This window comes from Mixophyes fleayi, chromosome 1 (assembly GCF_038048845.1).
Source record: "Mixophyes fleayi isolate aMixFle1 chromosome 1, aMixFle1.hap1, whole genome shotgun sequence".
Classification (NCBI taxonomy): Eukaryota; Metazoa; Chordata; class Amphibia; order Anura; family Limnodynastidae; genus Mixophyes; species Mixophyes fleayi.
This window is the reverse complement of record NC_134402.1, coordinates 321,652,249-321,672,676: the sequence shown is the minus strand read 5'-3', so window position 1 is coordinate 321,672,676 and position 20,428 is coordinate 321,652,249. Positions and strand designations below refer to the sequence as shown.

Here is a 20,428-nt window from a genome sequence, read left to right as displayed (position 1 = left end):
CAGCCAGAGCCGCAATAGCTCAAAGCTGGAAATCCCCCTTGGCTCCATCTCTTACCAAAATCATCAGCAAACAACACAGCTATGAGATGGAAACCATAGGGTTTAACTTCACCTCAAGGGCTTCCTCACCCCTGGTTAAATGGTTCACATGGTACGAATTTTTCTTAGGGTACAAACCTGCGTCTGCCACCTAACTCTCCCATGCTGTATACCCCTCTGGAGGGTAGATGTCCTGTTTTCAAAATGTATTTTTATGGTTGATTGGGTTTAATACGGCCAGTCTCAGACTCTTGACCCCCTGTCTGTCTCCCTCCCCCTCCCCCTTGAAGTCTTTGTCTTATGTGTATTTGAATGTTTCTTGTGTTATTGTTTGTTGTTTCTTTTTTGATTGTTTGTTTATGGGCAGTTCTGACTGATTTATTGGATCTACATTATGCTCTGTACTCTGTTGTAACTGCCATGTTTGTTACATATTCTTTTACTAAAAACTTAATAAAAACCTTTTAAGTTAAAAAAAAAAAAAAAAAAAAAATCATAGATAGTCCTAGATGTAATGATAACATCTAGATTCCAGATTCCCACCTAATCCTAATTATCCATAACTATTCATTCCAAATAAAATAATTTCTTAAGACAAAAAAAAAAAAAAAAAATCAAATGAAAAGATATAATGTGCTTTGGAACGATAATCGTTCGTTACACAACGTACACACCACTATGCAACCTAGGCACTTGCCTAGGGCCCAGCGGTCGCCAGGGGGCCCGACTGGTGATGGAGGCGCCAGCAAAAAAAAAAAAAAATAGTGTGTCCAAGGGAGGGAAAAAAAAAAATCACGATTTAGAGTGGCCCCCCGCAGCCTCCTCTCCTCCTTCCTGCTCAGCTGCGTTCCACTAAATGTCGGGTGTGACATCATCATACCCGAGGGCATATTCACCAAAGACTCAGAGGAACGGAGAGGAGCAGCGTGTGCGACGGGGCAAGAAAGAAAACAGAAGATGAGAAAACAGAAAGAAGAAAACAGAAGAGAAGCAAGCAATATAAAGGTAAGCAAACTAATGGAGGCACAATGGCACACTATGAATTGTTCCCAAAAAAATTATGAAGGGGCACAGAGTTGATGGGAAGGGGCACATGTGATATTGTGAAGGGGGCAAAAGTGATGATGGAGGGACAAAAGTGACAACTGCTAGGTTGTTACTAGGTATGTTGGTTGTTGCTGCTAGGTACGCTAGATTGTTGCTGCTAGGTACACCTCCAATAATGCAAGCCACGTCCCCAATGATATGGCCACTCATCGCTTTCCTTCTACTCAGCTATAGGGGTATATGGTATGCTAAAAAACAGTGCTATGGATTGTTTCAGAGAGGGGGCCCCCCAACCAGTCTCTTGCCTAGGGCCCCATGAGGTCTAAATCCGGCTCTGCGTACACACTAATGCGATATCGGGACGGAAGGACATTTATCATGTGATTGGCCCAATAATCAGCTGAAAAAAATTGTAGTGTGTACCAAGCCAAAGTGTCCTCTAACACTTGAGGGGATTGATGAAGAATTGTTGTAGATTTTTATTTCCCACTTTGTCTTTCCCCATCTAGTGTTATGGAGTAAATTAGGCAATACTTGAAAAGTGTGTCAGTACACCGGCATGTCTGTCTGTGGAGGGCACTAGAGGGGATGTAAAGCCCCATAAAAATGCTGCAGGCGAGTCTGTAAGGTAACAAAGATGTAGAGCACTACTGTATCAGACAGTGGATTTATACCTAATAAGCTTCAGTCACCCCATTGTGGAAGTTCATGCAAATGACAGAGAATGTTGTCCAATAGATGACAAAAGGCTGCCAAATATTATGTTGACAAGAGGGTATCCGCTGCTAGCGTCAATGAGAAGCTCAGATACTCTCTGACACAGTTTGGAGGTAAAGCTATAGTGTTTTGGCAGGTGTCAGTGATTTGAGGTAAAGATAAGGTAGTTCACCACTTGCAAACAACTGCTCTCAAATGTATAGAAGGCTTGAAATAAATGTAGAGGGAAGATTCAGAGAGTTAGGATAACTGATCTATATTCCTTTGTTGGCAGCAGGTATTTCAGGCTACTGATGATCTGAGGGTTCACTCTCAAGGTTAGAGCACATCATGTAGGGCAGGAATTCCAGATGCTGGTGGCAGAAAAGCATACAGGGTAGAAGAAGGGGACCCAGCAGAAATATCAGCAGATGCCATGTATTTGAGCTCTGGTGGAGAAGTGGTGTGCCAAGAGTCTAGAGCACTGTGCCCTGCCAGCAATGGGAGAGCACAAGTCCCGATCTTGGGAAGCTCTCTGCAAGATGATTTGCTAAGTGTGATCTGGAGGCCTATGGGCAGTGCCCGGCATCCAGCAAGGGGTTGAAAACAGAAGTGGTCCAGTAGGTTCTTGGGGGGAGGGACTCCTACCAAAAAAAAGTTAACAGCTACTTCTAAATATAGGCAAATACAAAAGTCTTTAATTGCATTCTGTGATGTCACCACACACAAGTATTATACCCACATGCACAAAATAACTTTGGACTGAGCTGCAGGTGACAGAAGCCATTGTCGGGGGCTGACACCATTACAGAAATTTTGGAGTGAGCTTCATTGTGTGATCAATGTATTTTTTTTCCACAAGAGCATGACACTCATGCAAAATATGTGAATGTCACACACACAATGAATTAAAGTGGCTTTATTGAGCTGGGGAATGTGTTTGGAAGGAAAATAATTTTCTGTATTCCTTTTTTTTTTTTTTTTTTTTTTTCATTTTCTATTACTGTAAACTGTTTTTTATTTTGGAGAGCCCTTAGAGAGAGGGACTATGCGAACTAAAATGAATACTCGTAAGCATATCTACTAATAGCAGCTTACACATAATCTACTATTTGAGCCAGGCTATAATATCACAGTGACATCACTAGGTTTCCTAGTAACCATTCAGCACTTAAAGCAGAAGTGCTAGGTGGGCCCTGCTCTATTAACGCAGCACTGCGTTCAAGTGAACAGGAGGCAGCAGCCATCTCCCTGGACCTCTGGGCTATTAATGACAGCTCAGGGGCCCATTTAAAAGAGCACCATCATTATCTAGAAAACCAGTATATAAACAGAGAGAAATGGTAGACCACAAAACAAGTCAGCATGTCAGGCCTCCTTCTGCACCTATGAAAAGAACACAATACTGCTACATAACAGTTTGATCATTATACAACATAACAACAAAAAATTATACATTTTACATTCATTAGATTGCTTTGTTTACAGAAAATAAATCCTATAGTAATGATTGTATTGAAGTACACATTAAGCAGAAGCATTCCACATAGTGATGTCTAATTGGTAAAATGTGCACAATCATGCAGATTTTTATAACTGCACCTACATTTTCTATGCTTTTTAATAACTCACTACCTAACCTGAACCTTTTGCATAGGTGATCAAAACTATACCCCAAATTCAAAATACAGCCTAACCAATGACAACTATGTCTGATTCACTCATGTTTAGGACTACCTAAATGGCTCTTGGAGCTGCTGCCTGACGTCGAGTGCTGATATTCAGTTTACAGTGCACTAGTATTATTTTGCAGTTATTACACATATTTAATATGTAGAAAATATTCTCATTTGTAGGCACTAACCTCAGATTTACAGGATGCTAAAACTAGCAAGGGTTAAAACCCTAAGCATCTCTGGAAGAGAGCATTGCTGCTTCTAACCTGTGCACAGTATATTTGTTTATTTAATAGCATACAATCTTACCTGCGTACAACCTCTCTCAATCAGTTCTTTTTCATCAAAAAAGTGCACAATTTATAGACAACTCTATGGTCACATTAAGCACAACAGTCTAGAGATGCAGCTGATATGTCCCACTTACAAACCTATCCACTTTCCATTTATATATTAAATACATTTAAAACCAAAAACTAGCCACCCCACAGATCACTAATACATCATCCACACATGTAGGTGTTTAGATTTTAACTTTAAAAACGAACAGATAAAATGACTATAGATTTATCTATAGAAATGTCATTTTTAAACAGCGATGAAATGCACAGTATACCATGCTCTATTCTGGATATGTGATGTAATGAGCATTATCTATATATACATTTTTATTGCATTGAAATGATCCATATTAAGTAAACTTGTTATAGTGCACAAAAGTCAGTCTTGACTACAACAAGCATAATACCCAGCAGCAAAATGTCTTTGGGAATGCTATACAAAGTGAGCAACTATGTATACAAACATTTATCACCCAAATGAGCACATTAAAAAGCAAAAACAACAAGTCTCAGGTCTGGTATCAATAAATCAATAATTTATTCATCTAAAAAAAGTGTGTAAAAGTATAGACCTTTTTGTTCACAAGGTATATATGAAGCACATTTATATTGAAGAATCTGTAACTTTTAACGTCTTTTTATTTTTTTTTATCAAAGTCTTAATTTTTCTGAGTGTGAGGTACCAGAGGCGGGATTAAAATTTCTTTTGGAACTCCAAAAGTTTTTCTCCTTTTTCTTATTTCTGTTGGGGTTTAATTTCCCATCTTCAGTTTTTTTTACGGCTATTTATAGATATTTGTAAATGTGTGTATATATTTATATATTTATATATTTTATATATAAAATGGAAAAAAACACAGCCAGTAAATGCTTTAAAAAATTAGGTTCATTGAGAAATGTACAACTTTTACAATTTTTTTTTTTTTAAAAAAAGACTGATATATATTTCTATATACAAATACATTATTCCTTTAGTCTGTCACAGATCAGATTTTTTTTTCCTCCCATATCTGGTGAAAATGTTACATAAATGTCAATTTTTCTGAAGTCGAGCACAACGTGTCTGCTGTTGTTGTGCAAGTGTTGTATTAAGTTTGTCTTGTGTCATAGTTTAAATAAAATAGCCATTGCATCTTGCCAAAATTGCCCAGGACATACCTCATCATTCATAACTTTCTTTAAATAGTAAATGCAGATGAAAGAAATCAGACAGACATACATAAATATCTATACAGGATATACGGATTTGGGAAAAGAGCTGCCTGTACGTTTCATGCTTTGTATTGGATTATCAGTGAGCTCAGAAAATATGAAGAAAGAATTATGAAAAGTATGTGAAACAATTATATTCCATTTATTGTATCTGCTTCTCTGTTTGCCATGCCTATGCAATTCGCTGGTGTTGCTTTCAGTTATGTATCATTAATTATTGTCTGCTTGGGCTACATTGTTGGCAAGCTGTGTATAAGCACATCTTTGTAGAAATAACGGGGCATCCTTATACTAGGCATATGTGTCCATGAAACATCATGACATCACAGCTTCTTGGTTCATTTATACTGTTCTACTGGAGATGGCTCTTGTCTTTATTGCCAGTTTTGTCACCAATCACAGACTAGTAAAAAAATATTATAAATAAAAATATATTTTTAAAGCAATTTATTGTTAATCATGTATCCTATGTTTCTGCTTTATGTAGAGCAACTACTTTTGGTAAAAGAAAAACGCTACTCTAATAATACCATCAATGACTGCCAATGGCAAGAATGTTTGATCTTAAAATAATAATAATTTATATATAAATATATATATTTTTTTAACTCTATGTGGTAGATTTTTGAAACCTTCGAAAAACGAAAACTGTATGTTTTACACATAGCAACCAATTAGATTATAGCCATCATTTTCTAGAATGTACTAGATAAATGATAAAGTTAGAATCTGATTGGCTGCTATGGGCAACATCTCCACTTTTCCGTTTTAGATCTACCCCTATGTCTGGTAAAAACAAAACATAAAAAACAATGTTATTTTCTTCCATAGACGATTGATGACATGAACTGCAGTCTTTTGTTATTTTGTGTAGTCGATGCATAAATCACTTGCAGACCATAAAAAAACAACCATCTGTATTTCTTCTATACAACACTTTTGCAGTTCATTTTTACCTAGAAATCTAAAGTGGGTATCCATTATGAACTAAAATTAGTAAGTTATACTGTTTTGGCTTCTCTTTGCACATCAACTCCCAAAACTATTCATTAGGACAATGCAACACAGGAAGATTGATGGCAGTAGCAATAGACTGGCAAATAGGCATCAATAAAATATGAATTAGTACTAAATGCCATTTTTAAATGCTGAGGAACAGTCAAAGTAACAGATAGTTTTGAAAGTAGGTAGCTTACAATGCATTTAACCTGTCCATATGACATGGATGATTCCAGCAATATAATATCCCCTTCAGGAAAACACCCTCTGACACTATCTCAACACTGATCGTGAAACTGCCTCTGTCTGTCTTTAGCCTCAGTTACTGTACATATTGAACAATGGTAAATGATGGAAAGAATACTGACAAATTTGGCACACAAAAAACAACTTTCTTGCAGTCAAACTACTAAAGAATTACTCAATTAATGAGTTTGGCAAATCGGATTACTATCAGAGTGAAACTGGATGTGGAATCCCCTCCGTCTAAAATCACACTGATCATGTCTGTCTGGAAGAGTCGTGTGTCAGTTATGCAGGCTGTAGTAGTAGAAGGGGTGTACATTGAGAAGCAGATACAATAATTGTATGGGTTGAACAAGGTGCTATATAACTTCAGTGCACCTTGAGGATACTGACTGGATAGGTCTGTGTTGTGTTTATTTGCTTACCATTCAATACATCTCTGTGCTGTTTCTTACATAGCTTGCAGACTGTTCTGCCATACTGATGGACTGCTTATCCCCTGTATTATCAACAACTCCTCTCCTTAGTTCTGTGCAGTCACAAATACCTTTGACTTGCTCATGTACAACCAAGCATATGCTACTGCCAGAAGAATTTTTTGGGTACTGTTATTTTTAGTGTATATTATGTGTTGCACAAAGACAAGTGTTCCTGATTTCCTCCATTGTAGAGAAACAGCATTTCACTGTCCGGGTGCTGCTACAGGTCCAACAGCAGGCTTTTAGCACGTTTATCACAGGGCTTTCTGAATGTTAGCCAGGGTTTTTCAGATGTCCTTTTGTCAAGGCAGGATGAAAATATTCAGAGAATGCCCATGACCATGTTGTACATCTGTGTGAGCACCGTGAAGTGAACAGGTAGGCATGACGTTCGGTCCTGAGTAGCCGGGTTACAGGTCAACCATGAGAGGGCATTGTACTGTTCAAGCACAAACCTAGAGAAGTACAGTATAAAATGAAATTAATAAATATACAGGCAGATAACACTATACCTTTTTACATGTATTAGCACAACTAATTAATTTGTTTCTTTGTCAATTTTGCATCACTGAAGTAAACAACCCAACAAGAACTGTTACCAGTTGTAATGGAATAAAGCAGCAGGGAAGGGAAGGAAACAGAGCAGAGAAGGTAAGCGAGTGGAAGAGAGCAGAGAAGGTAAGCGAGTGGAAGAGAGCAGAGAAGGTAAGCGAGTGGAAGAGAGCAGAGAAGGTAAGCGAGTGGAAGAGAGCAGAGAAGGTAAGCGAGTGGAAGAGAGCAGAGAAGGTAAGCGAGTGGAAGAGAGCAGAGAAGGTAAGCGAGTGGAAGAGAGCAGAGAAGGTAAGCGAGTGGAAGAGAGCAGAGAAGGTAAGAGAGTGGAAGAGAGCAAAGACAGGAAGAATGCAGAAAAACAGAGACAGATAATGAAATACAAATAAGGAAGCAGATACATTAGAAAAAAGAGAAGTGGGAATCAGAGTGTAAAATCAATAGGAGTTAATGAGATCAACATCTAAATCATAAACATGATAAAAGTATTATCTAGTCTTTGTGGAAAGCAAACAATACCACCTTAGAAATATATCACGTGATTCAATGAGAATGCTTTCCATATACCAGACTCCAATCTTAGGCTTCAGACAACTATTGTCTAATAATGGTCTGTGTTCTGTTTAAAATATCTGTTTTGCTACATTACACAATACAGCAGCCATTGACAAGATTGCCCTAAAACGCCATTCACAGAAACAAAATACCTACATAAGAATATGTAGAAATTGCTTCTCATAAAAACCTCTCTCTCTTTACACAGAAGACAGAAAAGTAAAATGTTACCTTAATACATCTGATGTTGTCTTGGAATCCAAAGGATGAGGCACTCGCTGTGAAGTGCGCGAAGGAATGAGGTCATCATTTTGAGAAACAGAAATGTGATGATGTAGAGAGGCCTGTGAATCATTAGGCATAAACTAGTTACTAGGAAGTTATGGAGAGGACAATTTTCTCATATCTGGGCTTACATAAGTGTATTACTAAGATTCAGTTGTTATTTTCTGTGTTAGATATATTTTAAATGCATCTTGTTTTAGTAAGTTACTTTAGTTTCTTGTTTTCTACAAGTTCTTCTGCCAAAAGAATGTCAAGTTAATGTGGAATGTGCAATTTAACTTTTTGGACGTTATCAGACCATCAACCTATTATAAAGGGGAGCTCAAATTGGGTTCTTACCTTTAGAAATAGGGGACACTGGTTTTGAGCCTGTGGACATGATGACCAGAACCACTCAGGCAGGTTTTCTGCTTTGGCTGTGGACACATAGTAACCCAGTGCCAAGGGCTGCTGCTTCAGTTCTTCTGGTGTTTCCCGGGAGAGGAGTCTCTCACCTTGGCTCTGCAAAGGAAAATAACACCACAAGTGAGCATAATACATCCTCTAATTGAGCTTTTACCTCCTCCAATTATTGAGAATGTTGTTTAAATCCATTTGGGTCACTTGGCACACAGCATATTTAAATATAGGTTACCTTATGCTGGCTACACATTCTGCAATACTGGAAGCAATACCAGGCCCAATATTGCAATGTTTTACCGCCCCCCTCCCCCCAAAAGACACTATAGAAGTCTGTTGTATTATTAACCACACATGTTGGTGAATCCGGTGAAAAGATCAAACACTTGGTTTAGGTATAAAGGTAACATACAAGTTGAGCAGAACAATTAGTGCCATGTCCTATCCTACTCGAATACTACTGAAGTCATCCTTACCTCCTAAATGCAACATCTTTCTTTTGAAGACAGATTTTTTTATTTATTTTTTTAACGCACACAGCCATAAAAAGATAATGTCATTTGCTCCATTTTCCAAAGGACATACAAACATTGTTGGTCTTATATAAAATGTTAAGAGCTGATACAAAAAAAAAATATTTATTTAGAAACGGTTACATTTTAGGTCAACAAACCAGAACTGTACTTGAAATTAAATCATAGGTGGAAAAAGAGAACAAAGAAAACAAACAAAGAAAAAAGCCTGGGCGCCTAGAACTAAGAGTGCTGACAATTAGATACAAGCTCCTGTTTTCCTGCACTAAAACAGACATGGGACAGATGTTTTATGCCACACACAAATATGCAGTGTAACAACTGTTTGCCCTGCCCCCTGGCACAGATAGTTTGGCCCAACTCTGCAAAGCTGCAATGCAAGCACAGTGGAAGAAGGAATTAATCTGCCGACAGCCTTTTTTTTTTCTTTTTAAACAGACGACCGTTAAAAACAGAGAGCGGAGGTTAAAAATGGAAGTTAAAAATAGAGGCATGCACTAGTGGCTGGGTGACCGGACATACGATAATAGTTTGGAGCCTTTAGGTTTGCATCTATGTAATAGGAACTCTGCATTCTCTGCCTGTTATAGGCTCAAGTTCACACCACCCAGCAACCAACAAAGCAGACTTCATGCTGGTTATTTCTACAGAAATAAGGGTGGGGAATATAAATTACTATCAAAAATGCACTTTTACCTTACTTATAATTGATTTTACTGTGTCGCCATGTGCACAGCAGCATAAAATTGAAAATTTACTATTGCAATGAAAAGTTCAGAATCTCTGTTGTAGAAATCCAACAGCAAAATAGGATTACAGTTAATCTATGCACTACTTTAGTATGCAGCAAGACCGTGTTAGGTCACCTAATTAAACCTTTAGCTAACAGTATCAGTCAGAACATTACCTATACTGCACTTCAATTACCTACCTGTGTGTAAATAAGCAGACCAGTTAAAACCACAGCACACAGTTAATTGCTCAATGTCCTGAGGTAAGAAGAATACGATACACAGTTGGGCGCATATGATTTAAGGCAGTATTACCACTCAGACACTGTGTTTTAATGGAAAATTCTCATTAAACAACAAAGCGACAAGGCAAGTTTGCCATGTTTGTGCAACAGGTGTGCATCATAAGAGTTATTAGTATGACCACCTGCTTCAATGCAACTATATATTGAGGACTAAGTGGTTTTCTATCGGATGTGTAGGATTAATTGGCAAATAAACAAATATTTTTTTCAGATTATGATCCCTAACCATAGTGCTGTAGGGCGATTGTAAGTGAAGCTTGCTATAGGGAAGTAAGTACTGGAACTCTAGCTTGAATCAAAAAAATACTTATTACAGGTTCTAATTGGTAGATTTCTCAACTCACCCGACTATGCTGGAAGTGTGATCCCCCTCCAATGCCTGTTGGAGATCCTGGAGAGGAATTTGGGGGAGAGTGCAGGTTCCCTTGGATTAATATTCCTATATCGTTGTCCATATCAGGCATATCCGGAAATGGCAGATCAAACATATCATCTTAATATAAGAAACACCAAGTCAAAATAAGAATCTCTCTTGGTCTTTTATTCTGAACATACTGTTTTTATGGTCATCCACTAAAATGGTAAAACTGAAAATTTAAGTCCCCTTTAAAAACACACCTTTATGAACAAATCCAGCTTAAGATATAAAACCAATTTCTGTTCAATGCTGCTCCCCTGCAAGATAATAAGCACTACAGCTTAATGGTCTACATGGGTTAATGGTCACCAATTTGATGGGAAAAGTTTGTAGCAGTAATGGCACAGAGCAAGGGCCATTAATAGTTAACACTGGGGTGTATAAATGAAGCATTCAGAAATGTTTAATGTCTAATTTAGAAACAGCATGAAGGGCATATGAAGGACATTTATTGGGTAGCTGCCAATAAAGAGTAAGCCGATTCTTTTTCATACTAGAATATATAAATCAAACATGTTTTATTGCGAATTACAAATAGACCAGTTATATTCAAAGGTTACTGCTTTGTAAAATTAAGCAAGCATTTTATTATATTTTTTAAGAAAATGTGACCATTGGGTGTAGCAGCTCCATTGCAATTAATGTCAGTTATTTACAGTATTACTTTGTACAAGCTGCAATTTTTGCACCACTAACTCAGAGTTGTTGTGTTACACAACTATGAGGCTAACAAAAACAAAATACTATTGTAGTGATGGAAACTGAAAGGTTAAAAGGAACAATGCAGGAGTGTAAAGTGGTGTACAATGAATCACCTATTTTGCATTAAATGTGTTGCTAAAAAGCAGAAGAAGAAATCCTAGAAGAGAAGTTGACTGGAGGAAAAGTCAAGAATATTTCCATAATTCAGCGAACTCCTGACTGAATAAAATGAAGGCAGGAAAACCTAAAGAGTAATAATCATTATACCTGCTGCACCACACCTCACAACTTAAGCTGGGTACATACTACAGAAATTTCAACCAACTTTTTATGCCGAGCGATTTTACATGCGATCGATGGTCCGATCGCTCGGTCCATGGACTGCATACACACTAGCCTTGTTTAGGATGATAAAGGGAAGAGCGGACGTCCCTTTAGCGGCTTTTTACAGCCATGTTGTCGTGAGCAATGACTGTAATTTCATACTCACTGTTGTGGATCGGTCAGAAGTTTATACACACTACACAACGGAAACGAGATTGGAACGAAAATATTAAACAGTACGACCAACCAAATGAGGCGGTAATCGTCCATTTGGGCAGACTTTCGACCATCGTGTCACTGCACACACTGACCCGACGTTTGAATGAGCGGTCGTATGTCGGCTGATTTAGCCGATTATTGGATGAAAACTGTGTAGGGTGTACCCAGCTTTATAGATTGCTACTGATCTAATTATCATAATGTCCTGGATACTCCTGACTGACACGTTACTCGTAAAACTGTATTTTTTATCCTGCACATTGTCTTGCACATCCTAAACCCCAGCCTTGTGCAGACTATTAAATATTGTATAGACACAACAAAAAAAAACAACTAGTTTGCCATAGATGCTACATTTTTTTGTGGTGGAGCTACACTTTTTTTTTTTATCTAATAGAACTCACCATTGCTGAAACCATCCTCATTGGGATAACTAGCAGGAGCAACCTGGATGGTGGCTGAAGTAGGAAATACCAAGATGTGGGTGCAAGACGCATCTTGCGGTGTGCTGAGCTGAGAGGTCTGCAGATTCAAAGCTGTGCTGCGACCAAATACAGATCCCATTGTAACTGCATCTGTAGCAGAAGAGAGGCAGAACTGACATTCAGAAACATGTAGCACAGACGTTAGACAAGAAACACAGGCAAAATATTCTTTACAAAAATATAAACACAGGTTTGGTCTGGGATCCGAAATACAGTACTTTAATTATTTCTCCTTCATCCTATCTGTGGGACACTGCTACCATGGGGTTGTAGTTGGAGAGTGTGGAGTTGGCACTTAACTAATTAATTGTGTGGCTGCTCACAGACCCTTACCTCCTGCAACCCCTGTAGCTAGTCAGTGTAGTCTAAGTGCCCAATGAGTCTTTACCTTTGCTACTCTTTATTTTTATAGGCCATTTTTTTCTATTAGTAAAGGGAAAGAAGATGGGGAAACTGCTGGGACAGTAAGGCTGCATACCTGGCAAGTCACTGCAGCGCTGTCATGGAGTAGAGCGGCAGCGCTCAGAAACAGCACTTGTCTTTCCTTTCTGAGGCTGCCGCGTGGCTGGAGACAAGGCCACAGTTACCTCATTTTCTGGGGACCGGCACTGCTCTGTGGAGCATAGAGCGCCGGAATCCAGAAGTGATGGTGGCTGCCATCTTGGCAGCTTCCAGGTACCTTCCACAGCGGGGGGTGGGGGGAGCTACACTGCATAGTGCACTTAGTGCATTAAAACAGAGTCTGCGGGATTAATAAGAGAAGCGCCGCAGACAGACTCTTGCAAGCAATCAGGAGGACTGCTGGACACTGCAGACAGGGAGAAATTATTATGGAGCTCCCCGTCTTAATCGGCAGGTTGGTTTCTTCCTGAGGCCTAAAAGCATCGAGGTGAAGGAGGAAACCTTTGCAGTCAAAACTCAGACAGACTTGGCTGCTGTTGGACTCTCTCCTGGCTGTTATATATTATCCTGGAAGGCTAAGTATTATTTTTCTTTATATTATACTGTACTTGCTATAACAAGGAGGTATATTGTGTATTACATCATATATAGTGAAGTAGTTACATAATTGCACATATTGTTTGCTGCTCACTTAACTTTTTTCACTTTTTGAGATACTACCGGTGACTTTGCAAAGTTTACAGAGTGACACATTAAGAATGCCACTGATCCTTGACAATTTTATCTGATATTCCTGATATGGCGATACGAAGGATACTTAGGTGTTCAAATATGTTGGTGTGTACCTGCTTTGTCTAAATTGAACCCGTTTCATTATCTCTCTATATCATTCTGTAATATTCTGGTATTTTTTTATCTATGCCTGTACCTGTACTGGTCTCGCCTGGGTAACATTAGAGCTCTATTAAACGGCTGACATGGCTGTTTTGTAATGTTTGTTTTGTCCGTTTTTCTTTTTCTTTTATATGTACTAAAATTCAATAAAATAATACCTGATTTAAAGTGTCACTCTGTACCTTGTGTGATTTAATACTATACTTTCTTTTCCGGTATTGTTCCTATTCAGTAATTATGTCTGATAAGGAGAAAACTACCAAGGCTAAGTTTTAGAATTGCTCAAAATGTAAAATAAAATTACCCGTGGGACAAGAAGACCCGGGGGCCCTCTGCGTGGTCCCAGGCCGCGCAGTCGCAGGCTTCGGATCCTATAGCCATGGAGAAACCAAGGTGGGCTATGTCTTTACAATAGTTAGTGGATTCTCATGTGCAGATTTTGAACCACCTGAGAGAAACCTCAGTGACTGAGCACCCCTCTACCTCGTTATTAGGGGTAGCCCAGATGACAACACTGTCCCAACAAGAGGAGAATGCAGGGGTAGGTCCAAGTGGCCTTCCATCCTCATTAACTTCTTCACGCCTTTCCCAGGGAAAATGACCTGGTCCAGGGCCTTGGTTAGAGGTATAGATAAATTAAACCGGTTTTTAGACTACCCAGGACTATCTGGGTCGAGAAACAAATGACACAGAGTAAGCCATCCTCTCTACTCGGTCTCTGACTCTGAGGCATCATCAGAGTAGGATGAGGAGCTTCTGGATGAGTCAGATTTCCAGACAAGTCTTAGACCTGGATGACTCAAATAGAAACCAGGGCATTGAGGATCTAGTTCTGGCAGTACAGCATGCTTTAGACCTTGTGGTATTGACGAGCCTAGACCAGTTAACCAGGGGTTGGTCAAAAAGGTTAAAAAAAAACCATGGTTCATTTTCCACCTTCTTCGAAATTAATAAGAGATTGCAGACTCGGCCCGGTCACAGCCTGATCGCAAAATAATGGTTCCACGTAGGTTTTTGTCCCTGTACCCATAACAGCCAGATGACACTGCACGCTGGGAACACGTTCCTAGAGAGGTTACTCAGATAGCACGATTAGTGCGCCACACTACTCTTCCAGTTCCAGGCTCCGTCAATCTTCAGGATGTTACTGATCGTAAGGTGGAAGGATTTTTAAAAATCCATTTATGGTACAGCGGGTGTTTTCTTTAGACACATGCAGTCCTCTGAATGGGTTGCTAGGGCAATGGAAACTTGGGCTGACCAACTGGCACAGGATTACAGGATTCAGATCTTCTTCCCCTGGCTTTGCACCTGAAAGAGGCTTCAGGGTATCTGTATGAGGCAGCATAGAATGCAGCATTCTTGTCATCTTCTATGTCAGCTGCTGCGGTGGCGGCTAGAAAAATCCTCTGGCTTAGGTCCTGGGAAGCTGATGCGGAATCCAAAAGAGCCTTGGAGGCCCTTCCTTATTCGGGCTCAATACTTTTTGGACCAGAGTTAGATAACATTATCTGCTAGGCGACGGGGGGGGGGGGGGGGGAGAGTACTTTCCTTCCTGTTAATGTGCTAAAGCCTCGTACTCCAAGGATTAGCTCCTTTCGCAAGCGCTTTCTGTTTGCCTCTAGAGGTCAGGCAAACAGAGGTAGGTCTTCTGGATTCAGAGGTCCTTCCCATAGAGAAAGGCATCATAAGCAGCAGACATCATTCTGGTCTCTCGGCAAAACCGGTAGTCATCATCATCATCAATTTATATAGCGTCACTAATTCCACAGCGCTGTACAGAGAACTCACTCACATCAGTCCCTGCCCCATTCCCTAACACACACACACACACTAGGGTCAATTTGTTAGCAGCCAATTACCCTACCAGTATATTTTTGAAGTGTGGGAGGAAACCCACGCAAACACTGGGGAGAACATGCAAACTCCTCGCAGATAAGGCCATGGTTGGAAATTGAACTCATTACCTCAGTGCTGTAAGGCAGAAGTGCCAACCAGTTAGCCACCGTGCTGCCCAGTCTGACTTACACCCTCGTCTCCTCGCGGCAGAGAGAGTGGGAGGGCGTCTGCGACTGTTCACAGTGGATGAAATCCTCTCCAGATCCCTGGATTCAGGGGATCATGGCAAGGTGATATATCGTAGATCTTTTAAGCCAAGCCCCTCATCGTTTTTTTGCAACTTCCTTGCCCCTCGCTTAGAACAGAAGGCAAGCGATGTTGCACTGTGTAGATTCTGTTCTTTTAGCAGAAGTAATCTGCCCGGTCCCAGAGAATCAGATGCCAAGGATTCTATTCAAATCTTTTTCTGGTCTCCAAGCCGGATGGTTCCTTCCGTCCCATTTTGAACTTAAAGTCTCTAAATCTAAACCTGAGAATACAGGTTTTGAAAGGAGTCGCTTTGTTCAGTGATAAATGGATTGGAGGGGGGAGAATTCCTGGCGTCCATAGATATTCAGGTCCCATATCTTCATGTACCTATCTGGGAAGGGCACCAACAACCATTGCTCTGCTTCACGATAGGAGCGGACCATTACAAATTCAGGGCACTTCCTTGTGGCCTGGCCACAGCGCCCAGAGTATTTACAAAAATCATGGCAGTAATGGCTGTCCGTCTCTGTTCTATAGGGGTGAGCATAGTACCCTATCTCGACAACTTGCTGATCAAAGCCCCCACAGATCAGCTCCTTCGTCAGCATTTACACCTCACTATAGAGACCCTACAGCTTCACGGTTGGTTGATAAAAGTCCAGAAGTCGCAGTTAATAGCAGTCCAGAGGATGATTTTCTTAGGTCTCATAATGGACACCAGAAGGCAGAAAATTTTCCTTGCACAGGACAAGGTTTGCTCGGTACAAGACCTAGTGACCAGGGTCCTAGACAGTAACAACCCTTCAATGCTTTTTTGAATGAAGTTACTGGGCATGATGGTCTCGATCTTCGAGACAATCCCCTATGGAAGGTTTCACTCAAGATGCTTCCTAAAGAAGTGGTCAGGTTCATCTCTCCACTTGGAGCACCAGAGAATACTGTTGTCCCCAGAGGCTCGTCTATCTCTCAGGTGGTGGAAGAGTCAAGAACACCCAAGCATGGGCAGATCCTTTACCCTGTGCTCCTGGATCAGCTTAACAACGGATGCCAGTCTAAAGGGCTGGGAGGCAGTGGCGCTACATTTGCACTTTCAGGGTATTTGGTTGGAACAAGAACGTTCACTTCAAATAAGTATCCTGGAGTTGAAGGCCATGTTAATAGCTCTCAAAGGGGCTCAGTCCCTAATTCATAGATTCCCAGTGCAATTACAATCGGACAATGCCACGGCAGTGGCATATGTCAACAAACAGGGGGGGACAAGGAGTCCAAGGGCAATGGGCATATCAACCCAGATATTTGCTTGGGCAGACCAGTCCGTCCCATCTCTGTCAGCCATATTCATTCCAGGCATTCTAAATTGGGAAGCCGACTTCCCAAGTCGTCACACAGCAATGCCAGGGTCCCTCCACCCAGAGGAATTTCAAATGTTAGTCCAGAAGTGAGGCCTTCCGGATCTGGATCTTATGGCATCTAAACACAAATTGGAAGGTTCTGTGTAAGAGCAAGGGACCCGCTGGCGGTGGCAGTGTACATAATGAAAATGCTCTGGAACATTCGGCTAGGGTATCTTTTTACTCCCATTTCAATGTTTCCCTGAGGACTCCGGAGGGTCAAGTAGGAAGGACTCTCAGTTATACTGGTAGCTCCCCACTGGCCCTGAAGGTTATGGTATGCAGACATCCTTTTCATGGCAGTGGGACAAGGACTTTGTCTGCCTCTTCGCAATGACCTCCTTCTGCAGGGTCCTTTTCAGCATCAGGACCTGCCTCGGCTGGTTTTGATGGTCAAAAGGGTTTTTTCACTAGGGTGGTGAATACCCTGTTAAGGGCTAGAAAGCCATTGTCAGCCCACATTTACCATAGAATCTGGCGCATTTACATTAAATGGTGTGAAGACGGGCACACAATACAAGTAAATTTCATTTGCCCTGGTTGCTAGGATTTCTTCAAAACGGTCTTGATGTAGGGCTCCGCCTGGGATCATTAAAGGTCCAGGTCTCGACCCTTTCCATCTTTTTCCAGAGGCGTCTAGCGGACCTCCCGGAAGTCCGTACTTTTTTTGCAGGGGGTCCTGCGCATTCAACCTCTCTTTGTTCCTCCCACAGCACCCTGGGATCTGAAATTGGTATTATCTATGCTTCAGGAACCTGCTTTTGAACCCTTACAGTCAGTGTACCTTTCTGACATGAAAGGTGGTGGTCCTGCTGGTCATAGCATAGGTTAGATAAGTATCAGAGCTTGGGGCTCTTTACTGGTCTTCCATGATGACAGGAAGGTGCTTCGGACTGTCCCTTCCTTTCAACCAAAAGTAGTTTCCGGATTTCACATTAATCAGGAAATAGTGGTTTCAGTATTTCAGGATGCTTCGGCAGGATTTTCCTTAGAATATTTAGATGTGGTCAGTGCATTACGTATTTATGTCCAAAGGACTTCGGATATCCGACATGCCAACTCTCTTTTTATCCTAAATGATTCCCAAAGAAGAGGCTGGCCAGCTTCCAAGCAAACCATTGCTTGATAGCTTACCTTTACAATAAAACAGGCGTATCTTCAGGCTGACCGGACTGTGCCTACCCACATTACGGCACACTCCACCAGGTGTGTGGAGGCTTCCTGGGCTGCGCGTAATGGTGCCAAGCGGTTGTTCGACTCCCTTTCCTTGAGGGCTTTAGAATACACTGACTAGTTACAGGGGGTTGCAGAATGGGAGGAGTCTGTCAGCAGTCACAAAATTAACTAGTTAAGTGAAAACTCCACACTCTCCAACTACTTCATAGTAGTAGTGTCTCCCAGATGGAATCAGAAAAAGGGATTTATTGGAAGTATAAAAATCCTCTTTTTTGTTGACTTTTAGGTAAATATAAAACCAGTATAAATACAGATTTGTAAAAATCTTGACCAGTGCTAAATTACATTAAGACATTTTCTGATTCTTGTTATTGTTTTTAAAAAGGAAAATACAATAATAAGTACATTGAATATATACATTTTCCATAAGTCAATGAATCACATTACACATGACAACATCATAACTTGTATATTAAACATAATGACAAAATGATAATGATACCATAAACAATAGATGCGTTAAATCCATAAATCCAGCTTAGAAATTGTTATTTTTTGTGAAACTTTATTACCCCTTTCTTCGATATCAGGGAGTGTAGCTTTTCTTTCTAGATAAATAATATCTAATAACTTTGTCTGGAGTTCACCCAAGGATGGAGGGATTGGGGATATCTGTTGCCTTAGAATAAGTTGTCTAGTCACAGTAACTATTAATGTTAAGACAGGTTAACTGTCAGTGCAGGGTAGAGCATCTTTCCAAGCATCAAAATTAGCGAGGAGTGGTACTTTAATCATAGTTTCAAAATACACGTAACTATGAATAATGAAATTAATAACCTTATTCCAAAAAGGTTTGATTTTCCTGTAATCTCAAAAAGATGTATTAAATCTATTTGTGTTTTACATTTTAGGCATAGCCACGTTTCCCCTTTAATCATCAATCGACTTCTGGACTGAGGAATGTAAGCCCTATCAATCGTTTTTTTGGTGAACTTCCTGAAGACAAGCTTAGTTTAGGAATTTCCATGTGGATTCAAAGGAATGGAATAAAGTGTTCGAATCATTCATGTTCGGGATATCTTTTTGCCATGCTTCAAAAGTATGTCTCCAGGTTGCTGCTTGGTCTGTATGGATGAGATCAATGTATAGGTCCTATAAAAGGTATAATCCTATAATGTATAAATCTATAATGATTTTTGAAAGGCGAGTAAGGTATCTAAACCGTCGGGGTTTTTGAAGTGTTATCAGTCAATGTAAAGAGTCTATATTATGGTGAAGTTGCAGATACATATGACATTGTGCATTTGGGATACCAGTTTTTTGTTTGTTGGCAAGTATAGAGTTTGCCTCCCAGGTCAAATACATCTTCGCCATTATCCCTTTAAACCGCCACACAGATAAATTAGCATTTTCCAGACTTGGAGGAAGCGTCGAATTGCCTCAAATTGGGAGGAATCTTTTTTTTTTTTTGTCTTCTATTTCTTATTGATGTGAATCCAGGATTTAGAAGTATCTTTGAATAGGATTGTGAGTAGCTCACTGTTAACTTCTGGTGTACATTTATTTGAAGGAAATATCGCAGTGTGCTTATTTATATAGTTGCACATGCACTTATTTTTGATATTGTGTATATTTTGAGATAGGAAATTGTTATTTCTGAGACCAGGGTAGAAAATTTGTTTTTCTGTTTTAACCTTTCTAAAGGAAATGCCTTATTTCTGATGTATATATCTGATGCAATGAGCCTTTGTAGATGAAGGTCTTTTGTATGAAAGTGTCATTGTTTGGGGTTTGTAAGGTTGCTAGTGGAAACCTCCAATTAGGCATATGGGAAGGGAGTCTGATAGCACTTGTTTTAATTGTAAATTAGGAGGATTAAGTTAAACCTTACTGCTTGGCATAAGGAAACAGGGTTTGGAGTTCTGTTTAAAAGCTAAACAAAACTCTCCAATTTCCTTCCTTCCAGTACCTCATATTACACTATTCCATATGAACTGGAATAACAGGGACAATGAAGAATCTAGATGCCTAAAGTAAAAAGTCTGCTTTCTATGACGCACTGTGCATCTTCCTGCTCTATATATAAGCTCTGTCCATCTTATCACGTGAGCCAAATTAAGGATAGAGTCAAAGACGCTGGAAATAGCATCATAATGGGATGCACAAATTTAACAGGAAGGTTCACATTTTATATATCAGAGAAATCAATCAGAATAATAATATGTACATATTAAAAG

At 40.0% G+C, this 20,428-nt stretch overlaps 1 protein-coding gene across 2 annotated transcripts in view; it reads right to left on the bottom strand.

Annotated features, from left to right (window-relative positions):
* Positions 1–4,313: 4,313 nt before the first annotated feature.
* Positions 4,314–20,428, bottom strand: part of MED13L (mediator complex subunit 13L) — a 144,342-nt gene continuing 128,227 nt past the window's right edge. For both annotated transcript variants that reach the window (XM_075213842.1, XM_075213848.1), the window contains 5 exons: positions 12,160–12,330; positions 10,437–10,585; positions 8,464–8,625; positions 8,071–8,183; positions 4,314–7,190 (listed from right to left, as the gene is read on the bottom strand). In XM_075213842.1, the coding sequence (XP_075069943.1) occupies positions 7,058–7,190; positions 8,071–8,183; positions 8,464–8,625; positions 10,437–10,585; positions 12,160–12,330 (728 nt within the window). In that variant the 3' untranslated portion in view covers positions 4,314–7,057. The remainder of the gene's footprint in view (positions 7,191–8,070; positions 8,184–8,463; positions 8,626–10,436; positions 10,586–12,159; positions 12,331–20,428) is intronic.